The sequence below is a fragment of the Limulus polyphemus genome, unplaced genomic scaffold, assembly GCF_000517525.1.
Source record: "Limulus polyphemus unplaced genomic scaffold, Limulus_polyphemus-2.1.2 Scaffold223, whole genome shotgun sequence".
In the NCBI taxonomy this organism is placed as follows: Eukaryota; Metazoa; Arthropoda; class Merostomata; order Xiphosura; family Limulidae; genus Limulus; species Limulus polyphemus.
Window position 1 is genome coordinate 9260 of NW_013665833.1, and position 12977 is coordinate 22236.

General features: G+C 33.3%; 1 protein-coding gene across 1 annotated transcript in view; it reads right to left on the reverse strand.

Annotated features, from left to right (window-relative positions):
* Positions 1-10794: 10794 nt before the first annotated feature.
* The window catches only part of LOC106478546, a 24786-nt gene continuing 22603 nt past the window's right edge, over positions 10795-12977 (reverse strand). Inside the window, exons 3-5 of the mRNA XM_013939096.2 lie at positions 12446-12528; positions 11928-12040; positions 10795-11329 (exon numbers count right to left, since the gene is read on the reverse strand). Coding sequence (XP_013794550.1) covers positions 11180-11329; positions 11928-12040; positions 12446-12528 — 346 coding nt within the window. The 3' untranslated portion in view covers positions 10795-11179. The remainder of the gene's footprint in view (positions 11330-11927; positions 12041-12445; positions 12529-12977) is intronic.

Below are 12977 nucleotides of genomic sequence, written 5' to 3' on the forward strand. Positions count from 1 at the left end.
ATAACCAATAGAAAATCAATGTTTCCATCTATCAAATGACGTATTATATTACGTTGTGTTTTGAACAGATAGATGTCAATTTCAGTTATAACTTTAACGACTAGCTTGGGAGAAATTGTAACGCATAGTTACGATTGAAAAGTATAGAAAGTTTACTATCAATGTGATATCAAGTGATCTCAGGAGTCTGAGGGAGAAGCCCTATTTGTTATGGAAATATTTCCGACATATTTCGTACCCCTACGGAGTGTGAGCACCACAGGTTAAGAAACACTGGTTTATAAATTGCAGAATTGTTGATACTGGGAAATAACATCGTTCTGTTAACATGTTAATCTTCAATGTATTTGTAATCATACATAATTGATGTTACCATTTCTGCTGTGTTTAGGAACACCTTGTCTATTTGGAAGTGATCAGAGTATAAAAGTATCCCATTTCATTGTAGGTTTTCATTACAAGATAAATGTTTATTAAAGAAATGAATGATTGTTATACGTAAAAAGGATTGGACTCAAACCAAATGTGCAGTGAGCGTTCATTGCATCAAGTTTTCAGGTACGTATTATGTAATAAGGACAAGCATTTTGTTATTACCCAAACTATTATAAAACTTAACATGTCATCTTTTTTTACAAGTTATCATTTCTTCCAAATGGTAATGATGGCAGACTTGTATTAATTACTTTCATCGGTATCTCGTAGTGAAATAACGGAAAACAGTAAATAAAGAATGAAGTAATGAGATAGTACAAATGTATTAAGTGATACATTGTTTCAAGCTTTTTATATAGTATCAGTTGAATCGTAAAATAAAATATTCTAATAGGTACATCCAGGTACAAGCCTCACTCTTCTTGAAAAACGAAGCTGTCCCATCAACATTTTCTTCATTTCTTTTTTACCTGCAAAATGTGAAATTGAAGAGGAAGTTTAGTTCTAAGTGGTATGTTTTGTTTGCTTTTAGTGAAAATGTAATGTTTAGCATAGAACTTTACTGACTGACCACTTTATATGCAAGATTCGTCATTGCCAAATCTGCAAACTTTTATGAAATTTTAATATCTGTTATTACTATAAAAAATTCTACTTGATTTTGAAAGTTTACCTTTTAGAACAGTGTTCCATTTAAGCGTTTATATTGCTGTAATACTTAGGTAAAATATTATCTTAAACAACTGTCTATAAAATCAACTATTTCTATACTTACAGGTAACTAATACTTGGAATGTTGATGCATACCTATTTTAAGGTTGGTGAGGAATATGTAACTTGTTCCCCCCACAAAACAGTTGCTTCGAAAGAAGATTAAACTAATGAGAGAACGCTTGGGGAAGCGAAATAGAAAAATATATCCAGCATGGAAGAGTTCATGAAGAAGATGAAAGAGCAAAATTTAAATGAAAATGGGTGTGAAGCCATCAGAAGTACTTTTCCTGGTGTCGTGGGACTTTTGATACAGGATACTCTGAGAAATAGAGAAGTGAAGCGATGTGGTAGACGTTGTTCACAAGAGATTAAAGAGTTGCCTATGACAATTAATTTTTATTAACCAAAAGCTTAAAGATTTCTGCCTCAGATGTTTGTACTACCTTATTTTTCACGACTGTTGTTTGGAGTACTTTCGTAAAGTGTGAACGAGACTTTTAGGAGAAATTTTGAAAGTTTAAAAAGAACTCATAGCGAAACCCATATATTAAAAAAAACGTACCTCACTAATTGATTCCATGGCTTTTCGAATGCAAACTGAATGAGATATTGCCAGAGAAGAATACTCCGGGTTTCTGAATTATGGTGGAGCTGTGCCTGAACAAGGTGAAGAACGTGCTTCGGAAGCACTCATCTTTCTAGTTCTTGGTTTGATGTGGAACCGGAAGACACCTATTGCTTGCTTATTTTTTCATAAAGCATGCAGTAAGGTTTTAAGCTAACTTGTTAGAACATCATTAAAGTTTCTTGATGAAGCAGCTTTCCATGTTAAGAAACTTGTGTTGTGAGCTTGGAAGTTCCACGAAGCATAGTGATGGGCCATTTCTTAATCCTCAGAAAAGGAATGATTCTTATGGCATGATAGATTAATGTCATATATATATATATAAATATTATATCAGATTCTATTCACAGGGCAATGAAGAAAAGTTGAATAGAGGTGCTTACAAAAAATTTTTGAAATCCAAGAACAAAAATGACTCAATTTGAGTAATGGATTATGTCTCATTAGGTATATACAGTGGGCTAGGCAGAAAATGAATTTCTAGACACTTAGTTTCTCAATAGCTGATGTTATTAATTTTCTTTGGTATAACATTGAACATCTTTATTTTGATATATTTTTTATAAACTCAAATTAACTTTTCAAGCAGTTTTATGTATTTTATTACAGACATTATAATGTGATATATTAACCACACTTTTGTGTCAGTGTACTAATTTGTAAACACTAAATTTATTTGCTTGTTTACTGTTCGGTTTGATGATTTTAGCATTAAGTATCAAATATTATATTTTTCATTGGATTTCTTTATATTCCTTTTGGTGAATACAGTTAATTCAGGCCATTTTTACCAAGTTGGAAATTGGATACTATTTCAATTGACTTTGTTTTTCTTTGTAAATACGTTGAAACTCACACAGTTTCTTTATAGAACGTTTGTTCAAGATTACTGTTAAATGTATAAAACATTTCTGACAATATCAACTTTTCTATAGCTCTGTTAACATTAGATGTTTCATTCTGTGGCTACTTTTATTATATGTGAAATACCTAGACATGGACATTCAAATATTCTTTAAATTCGTTTCATGTTTGCTAAAATAAATAATTTGTCAAATATCTTTGGCTTTCGTGTTTGTGTATTTTACTGACAGATCCTTACATGGGGTTAATTAAATAATCAATACATTTTATTTACTATTGTGATACAAATGATATTTTAGGAATAATGTCTTATAAATTTGAAAGTCTTAATTCCAAATGGGGTGAACACTTATATAATGTAAACTCGACAGATATCAAAACTTCATGCCTTCTAAAGGTACAGCAGTAAATTTGAGAACTTATCCAAAAAACAAGAACAAAAAAAAGTTATCCAAAGGTATAATGTCCGATTGATTTGTATTATATAAACGGTACACAGGTGGTAAGGATCCCTGCTTTTCTGAATGTTACTGTTCACCATTACAGATATTTGTGACGTTGTTGTGAGACCTTGACATCTGTAATGTTTTATTACAAATTGGCAATTTTTTGCGAAAATCCTGGAAAGTTGAACTGTACAATGTGCAGATTTGTCTCGTACTCAGCACGTGCCATTACTTATGGATAGGATGGTAGTAACACAGGTACGAAAGGTTCACTTACAGTCAATGGCCTAGTAGTCTTCCCAGTTACTAGATATTTATATATACAAGTCAATGGTGATTCCTAGCAGAGCATGGTGGATGGGCTTTATCATGTGTTCTAATGTTGCCTGGATGCTTTTAGCAAGGCAATGTACATGATGGGAATTTCAGTTATATAAGTCAGTTTAATTCACAATTTGATTCTCTTTCTCTCTCTCTCTCTTTCTTTTTTTTTTTAACAAAAATGTTCGTTTCTTTACTTGTAGCCTAGTCACTAATACAGTTAAATACTTGTATTCAAACTTTAAGATCTAACATTGTTCCGAAACTCACCTTTCGCCGTCTAGAGGTAGGCCCGTAATGTTTTTAAATGTTCGTTTCTTTACTTGTAGCCTAGTCACTAATACAGTTAAATACTTGTATTCAAACTTTAAGATCTAACATTGTTCCGAAACTCACCTTTCGCCGTCTAGCGGTAGGCCCGTAATGTTTTTAAATGCCGTTAATTTGCTTCGCAATTAGTTTCAGCGTGCTATTTCACAAATCTAAGTTTCTTGTTTTAATGGACTAGGGTAGTCTTAAGTTACTTAAATAGATATACAGTATTATATTCAAATATTTTACGCTTAGATACCGATAATGGAAGCCTGCAGTATTCATCAATATATAAGGGAAACCTAAACTAAAATTTAGATGTTATAGCCGAACTACTAAAAAACTGTAATTGAAATTATCTCACAACGACTTAAAAGATCACTGAAATTAGAAGGAAGTTTATTTTAGAATGATGTATATATTATAGAGGCTTCAGTACATTATATTAAAACGATTTTGAATATTCGATACAGCAAGTCACGAGACAACCACAGCAGATATAAAGTTGCGGTGGAATGGTGTGTATCGGAACTACATTTTAACGTTGTTTAGCGTTTAGTCGGTAGTGTGAAGCCACTGAAAAAATAATCGCTACAGCCATTTCGAACGCAAAATACTTATACACTCAGATCACAAAGATGTGTTGAGATCGAAGATTTAGAATTTACAAGATGAGGATGTACTTTGAACTTAATAGCATTGAAAAACAAAGGAATATAGTTAAAGTGGGAGCACGAGGACCACTCAGAAAGAGACCTACAAGGAGTCATACCCCAGGCGTGGTAAGCAAAATGTAACACCTTGTAACAGTTGAAAATCCAATAATACTAAGGTCGATGGCAGAAACCATCCAGCTGATTCACGCAAAAATACTCAAAAATAATATCTGTCTGGAAAAGTGAAACAAGACACCGGTACAACCATCAAACACCTCAAGCAGCTATTCCATACAGAGACATACTGGTCAAGTCACTGGACAAAGTGCCTCTGGATTTCTCTGTGATTGTACTGTAGAAAACGGCACTGGGAAACCGTCGTCCTCGTACACTAGATGGATTATAGAAATAAACAATGAACATTGGCGTGCTTTGAACATGACAGCTTTATGACGTAGAGTATTGCAATAGAAACTAAGTTTCAAGTCTATTGTCAAAATACATGGTCATCAGATAGAGCTTGACTGGACGTGGTGACATGGACAGTAACGACGTGATGAGGTTCCAAAATCGTTTTGATATAATGTATTTAATAAAAAGCTCCCTCAGATGCTCAGCGATAAGTCTATGGACTTATCACAATAAAAATCGAAGACACAGCACAGATAGCTCATTGTGTAACTTCTTGATTATCAACAAACAAACAAAAGTTAATTAAAAAAATAACTTGTTCAAGCGTACAACTGCAACTGTACAATGAGATAGCTGCACTGTAGCTACCGTAGGGATCGAACCTTGATATCTAGCATCATGAACTCTTCGGCTTACCGCTGAAATAACGTGTAGGATGGTAATAAAAAAAAGAGAGAGAGATCAAAAGATTGAATACAGTTAAACTTTTTATTTTTCTAGCCTTATTTAATTTTTTATCCTTTTATTTCAGATATTCTTACGGAAAAACTTCGTAGATTTTATCTTCTATGGAGTTCTATGCCACAAGAAGAAAGGAACCGACTAGACGTCTATTTCTCTTACTACATACCTAGTGATCGATTAGATGTTTTTCGAACGCTTCTCGGGGCGTTCGCCATTTGGGATCATATACAAGAGGTAGAAGGCGCCCCGGGAATGGATTCAACTGGTAATTTTTGTTTGTCAAGTGGGTCACGTTTGTATGAAGAAATTGCAATGTTACTTCAGATGACCGAAACTGTGTGGAGGCGTTTCGCTCGTGAGTCCGCGTTTAACCATCATGGAAAATGCTAACATTGAGTTTTTAACATTCACTAAGCTTTAACTGAAAAATTTCCATAAAAAGCGGGTACGGGGTCATTCAAACATTCCAATAAGTTACATTGATCAAAACAAAATGAATGTATGACAACTATACTACAAAATACGTTAATTATTTCGGTTTTTTTTTTTTTTTTTTTTTTTACCTTGCTTTCTTGATGGACTTGAGATTTGATTTCAGCGTCATCATGAATTGTTTCTTCTTCTCATTTTACACAGTCTGCACACATGTGATAATTTGAAAAAAGATACCAACGTCACTCCTGGATGTTGCTATTATTTGTTAAAAACATAGGGAATTATGTTTGGGAGAATTAACGTTAAAGTATAAATGTAGTGCTTAAGTGTGTAAGTAGAAGCAACATGATGGCATACAGGTTTATTAGATAAATACGTCAACATTTAGCAAAATAAAATATTTCAAAGTTCAATTATTTCTAATCAATCAAGGTGAATGTATCTAACGAGAGAAAAAAGTCACAGGTAGTATTTTCAAATAATATTTGAGTGATATCTATATTTATTTTTTATCGGTGCATGTATGTCGCAATAAAAAATTGTATTCGGTGCTCATGAAGTAACTTTTATACGTAGTTATTTACATAATTATTTGTTTCTGCAAGATATTTTGGTATGTTTTAGTCCTAATTGTTAGAAATTATATGTTTATTGAATATCTACCCCTTAATTGTGTATAGCTTTTATTTTATTTTCAAAAAATGCAATATTTAACCAACGTTCTGTACAAATGAAATCAATATTGAAATATTCAGATCCTTAGGTAAAACAAAGTTGTTATTAAATGGTTTTGTAATCACAATCTTGTTGTGTCTCACAAGATTTGTTCGTAATCTTTGTTATAGATGTTTAAAAACAAATTCCACATATATATATAAACCTTTTTCATTAATTTAGTGACTTTGCTTATTTATAACACAGTAGGGGGGGGGGGGTAAGGGCGTGACAAGGCCTGGTGGTTAGGGCGTTCGACTTACAATCTGGAGTCGCGGGTTCGAATCGCCATCATCGAACATGCTTGCCCTTTCAGCAGTGACGGTAAATCTCACTATTCGTTGTTGGTAAAAAGACTATCCCAAGAGTTGGCGTTGGGTTGTATTGACTAGGTGCCTTTCCTCTAGTCATTCACTGCTAAATTAGGGACGGCTACCTGGAGAGAAAATGGGCGAGACTGCAAAGAAAAAAAAAAGAAGAGGGGTTAAAGGGAAGCTTCCACCAAAAACTAGTTCCCATACGTACAAGCTGGACAGCGCTCTCCTTGTCGGAGTTTTTACTTCGTGATTATTTTTATTGTACTTCCAGTAGACGTCCATAAAATTAATACAAATGACCACTATGGTTTTTATTACGGTCACATACATCAATTACATTTCAAATATCGAAAAACATACCTTATGAACAATACGGTTCTTCTTAAAATCGCTTCGACTCAAATAATAGCAAATAAGTAAATAAACAAACGGTTTACCGAAACTTATGCGCTTTTATTATTATAAACAAGGAACATACAATTTGATAAGCATGCACTCAGGCTGTTTGAAGTTTGCGGTCTGTGCAGGAAAGTGAGCGATAAGTATACAAAATAAGTAAGAATTATGAAATCAATACAGTAAATGAACTATATTTTAACAATATATTTATTATAATTGAGTTTCACAGTTAAAAATTCATATTTAATAGCATAAGCTTTGATAATAAATACTGCCAAAATAATGACTAAAAATGGAAAATCTAATATAATACTGTCAGCTTACATATACAGCACTCGAAATATTAGACTTTTAATATACAGAAAATTAATCCCACTTTATAAGAACGATTTGCATATGTTAATAGTTTCCAGTTACAGAAGATCCAAGCTGTAATTTGATCATACTTTAATGAGGACGAAAACAGTGCAATTCCAATACGGATGTACTTATTATTAGAGACATATATTATAACCCTTCCCAAGAATATTCGTATATAGATCAAGATCACTAAACGGACAGAATATTTCAATGTTCTGCGTGGAAGCGTGAAAGCTCGTTTAGGACAACGCTAGGTTTCTAAACCAGCTAAACTAGAGTAACATCTTTTTCCGCAAAGTAAAAAATACTCTTCGACTTAAAAAACAATTGGAATGAAGATGAGTATATCCCGATACCAATAACAGGATAATAAACAAAGATTTGACGAAGGCCCACATACCTAAAGTTCACTAGCTTCCAGCCATATCTCAAAATCAACAGCTGTTGTTTTTATGAGAAAGATGGCCAAAGGAGCTGGAATCTCAGCAATCCCATTTAACCACATACTTGCTAAGGCCATGATGCAACTCCACTGGAGGTTTGTGCCTTCGTTCTGCTTAAATGTACTTTTGGGAACCGACGTCTGTGAAAAGTTTGTCAACGTGTGTAGTATAAGACTGACCTTACTGTCCTTCGCAGAAGTTAGTTTAAATGAAAAGTATGCGGGGCGTTATCAGAGGTATCAGATTAAGCATGATCGACGATAGAAGCAGGAATTTCAAGAGCCGCACGGGACCAAAACATTACTCTTATTAAACCTGATGAACCCTCAGTATACGAATGTAAACAAGAGCAGTCAGAGAGATTACATACCCTCGCCCCGCTGCTCCTTCTGGAGATTGCATGCGTTTATATTGGATAACGTCAAATTTCACCTTCAAAAACTCAGAAAATCCTTTTTTGTAGTATGATGAGGATTCTCAACATTAATGTGACAGTGAAATTTGGTACAAATCCGATCACACTTTACAGATTTATTAACCCAAAACCGTGAAAATGCCCTATCTCACCATTATATATATAAAAAAAAATGCTTTAAAGTGATTCAGGACATGGATTTGGATCCGGACCACATTTGAGATTTTCGTGTACATCAGTCTATTAGTTTTCGAAACACAGACATACATACGCATCCGATTGCAATACCCTTGCCCGCCCGTAAATATTACAGTTCGCCTGGTTTTTAATGGTTGTTGGGCTTGCTAATTTCGGGTCCTATAACGGATAAATACACGGATTCGAGTCCTATAACGGATCAATACACGGATATTGCTATTCAAACATGTGGTGAAGAAAGATAAACATAAGTTTGTTTCTTGGCTAGTGAGAGTTATAGTTACATGTAGATTTGAAGCTAGTTTGATGCTGTAACGTGCATGAGCTTGGCTAGTGAGAGTTATAGTTACATGTAGATTTGAAGCTAGTTTGATGCTGTAACATGCATGAGCTTGGCTAGAGAGAGTTATAGTTACATGTAGATTTGAGGATGCACGTTACAGTATCAAACTAGATAGCCGTCACTAGCCAAGCTCAAGTTACATGTAGATTTGAAGCTAGTTTGATACTGTAACGTGCATGAGCTTGGCTAGTGAGAGTTATAGTTACATGTAGATTTGAAGCTAGTTTGATGCTGTAACATGCATGAGCTTGGCTAGAGAGAGCTATAGTTACATGTAGATTTGAAGCTAGTTTGATACTGTAACGTGCATGAGCTTGGCTAGTGACGGCTATAGTTACATGTAGATTTGAAGCTAGTTTGATACTGTAACGTGCATGAGCTTGGGTAGTAAAAGCGCTGTGATAAAAGAATTAGCACAAAGGATCACCAAAAAAATTGAGTAGATTTCAAAAGACCCACAAACAAGGGGGCCTTTTTACTACAGAAAAATAGTTTGTTTTGTCTGTTTTTGGTTGTTGTTAAGCGCAAAGCTGCACAATGGGCTACCTGTGCTGTTCTCACCACAGCTATCGAAACCCAATTTTTAATGTTATAAGCACCGAGCCACCGAGGAGCAAAAGTAATAGTCAACTATTGGAAAGCGCTCGAGTTTTTGAGGCTTTTGAAATCTACAGTATAAGAGCTATTAGCTGTTTGTATTAATGATAAGTATATATATAATATAAAATGTGTTTCGGATTTGTTTATAAAAGCAAACTTTTCTTACAATGTTATGTGAAATTGATTATACAAATGATATATATATAAACATACATACAGTGTTTGCGGAAATTACGTTAACAAAATTGTTTACCTGTGTTTCATACATAGGAGTCTTGAACCTTAGTAACAGTGGTTTCTAAAATTTAATTACACCAACCAATTTACATTGTAACATGCATGGAATATCATAGCAGTGTGATAGGAGTTCCAACACATTCAGAAATAAATATTAATAAATTTCTTAACATAATGTCCGATCACTTTGTACGTATATACATATTTACTATACGTATATATATATATATATATATATGGATGAACATAGCAGTATTTCTACTCGCACTGAAACACATATATTATTCAACAAGACTTTAAACAAACAACTAAACACGAAAAAAAAAGACTCAAATCTGTATACCTCATGCTATATAATTACATGTAAGTTTTAAAAGAAATATTAAATGGAATGTGGACGTCACAAATGGCAACAAATATTACAACCAAAATGTGGTCCAATTTACATAGCGTGTGAATTATTTGGAATTTTTTAACAGTAGTCTTTAAAATATGCATGCAATATTCAAACGTTAGTAATTATTTTCATGCTGAGTGGGTGATGCAACAGTCCAAAGTCTTTGTTTACCGTTGTACTGGAGACATGGTCTTCAACTAAAGAAACATGCCTATGCCTAGTATTCTTTAATCTGTAAACTTTTATTCGTAATGTTATTTGATAATGCAGGTATACCAGGCCTATGAATGTTACGATAATTCGTACTCAACTTTCACCAAAGGAATGTGGAACAATAGTGTTCTTAGAACACTCCACTTGTATCCACATCAATAAAATAGAATTAACGAAATGTTTAATAGCTTGCATTTTGGTTGTGGTCAGGTGCAAAATAATTAATACACCATTTCGATACCTCACTACTCTAAAGGCTTGGTTTGGTCTGAACTTTCATTGGTGGCTGATGAGAGTAAAGATAGATAGTTCCACTTCAGAGATTGGAAACGTAAAAGAACAAAACAATCTGTATTAATTGAATAAAGTTGGTTAAACATTTGTTTAACAACCATTAAAAGCTTGGAATGGTCTATTCTTTCATTGGGGGTGTGTCTGTGAGCCAGACTAGCTTCGAATAATTCCACTTCTGTATTTAATGTAATGCTATCATATCGATATGTAAACATTACTCGAAGAAAGATAATTTCTACAACTGTTTTTGATTATTGTGTACTGTAATCTTCAAAATGTGGTATTAAGATTATACACTTCTCTAAAGCATAGTTTGTTGGTTAAAGAACAAGAAAGTTCTAATCCTTTCACTATACGATACACTTAGATAAGTATGAATAAGTTATTTAGTGTGTTTAAACACAGGTTAAGCAAATCTTGTCACACGGTATAAGTAATTGCACCATCTTTAATTACTGCAGCGTTTCTCGTCTTCTTAAATGTCAGTAGTCTTCAGTAACACCTTCCGTACTTCGTTTTTCACAGCTGTTGGTGCAATACGTGGGTAGCATTTTTCCTTCTCTTTTTATTTGCCCTTAGCAAAAAGAACACATGAACGGTTCGCCCAGAGCTTGTCTGCGAGTTTCTTCCTCAACTTTACTATGTCATAATCCTTATTGTACTTGCGATGAGAACACGGTTTGAGTCTCAACTTCTGAATGCACGTAAAGAAAGCCTGTAAAAGATTCATTCAGAATTTAATAACATAAAAGTAAATATGATAAACTATTATTGAACCAACTTACAACTTTTGTAGTAATAAGTAAAAAGTGTAGCTTTCAAAATAATTCATTTTAAATATCTACTTTAAATTTATAAAGAATAATTATTAACTGAGAAAAAAAAACGTAAACGCTAATCATTTGACTCTTAACAAATGTGTCATTTGAAACTGAGTAGTTATGTGACACACTTTAAAAACTAAACACTGAATATATATATATATATACGTATATGCATCCACGTGTGAATTTTACATATATTATATATGTAGGTTTTTTACTTTTCAATAGATGGCGCTACTCAAAGGAAGGTGTTTGACTCTTAGGCAGTGACTGACTTCAAAAAGAAACGGGATACTACATTTACTATTGTATTTATGATTCTTACATCAACACTTATAATTTCCACATTAATTAAAGTGTAATCTTGTAATGCAGTAAATACAAGTCTAGAAATATAAATTAATAACCAACGGAAAATAAGATACTGGCGAAAATACTTTGACAACCGTAAACGGATCAATAAAGTAACTGGACATTTCAGAGATATACCTGTCTAAGGGCACATTTGGTTTGGTAAGATTGTTCTCCTTTAAGAAAATGGGTGAGTTTGGAAACCTTGAGGAAGATTTTGCCGCATCTGTAGAGGGCAAATTTGTGACACTCTGCACGGAAAAAGAAAAAGACAACAATTAGATTTGATATACAGTACGTCCATCAGAAATATAAAATATAATTTTACTAGTTTTATAATAATTTTAAAAGTTTCTTATAAGTTTCCAAATCAAACATATTTTTGAAATGATATGCGTGTTTTTTTTTTCAAGTATTTAAATAGTCTCACTTCAATAACAAGAGAAAATTAATTATAGCTACCGTTGGAAATGATGACGAGGTACAGATGTTAAACATCAAGATTAACCTGCAAGTGGAGTTCAGCATAAAATAGCACGTTCTATGATTCTGATATTATAAAACATAGCTCAGTCTATTAATGAACGTAATTTCACACCTTAGTATAGAATTAACGTCTGTGTAAGTATGAAAAGTTTGGATATTGCTCTCCTAACCTTGAAGTTGGGCCTTTCTCTCAGGACTCTGTATCACGTTGATGTCTGTCTCAGGTCTATGGTTTAGTCTGGATTCTTTTAACCTGTAAAACAGAAAACAAGACTATTAAAAAAGACAAATGTTATCCCTTTCTATACAAGATGAGGCAAAATTGGCTTCACAGTTGTTTCATTTAAAAGATAGTTTAATTTCAACTTATAACGCTAAAATCCAGGGTTCGATTCTCCGAGGTGAACACAGCAGATAGGCAAATGTGGCTTTGCTAAAAATAACAAACAAACTAAGGATACTAAACACTTTTAGAATTTTTTTCAATATTCAAAGCTTAAAATATTTTATCCGGTTTGTTTGCGATTATTTTCTCTGTAACTATGTTTGATTCGGTTTTTATCTTCTCTGTTTACGATTGAATAATGTTTGATATTTGTTATATTCAAACTATTTTGTATAAAGAACGAAAGTTTCTGGACTAACATATTGTTGCGTCAGCGAGTCACATGACTAGTGTGACGCCACGTTTCTAGAGCTATC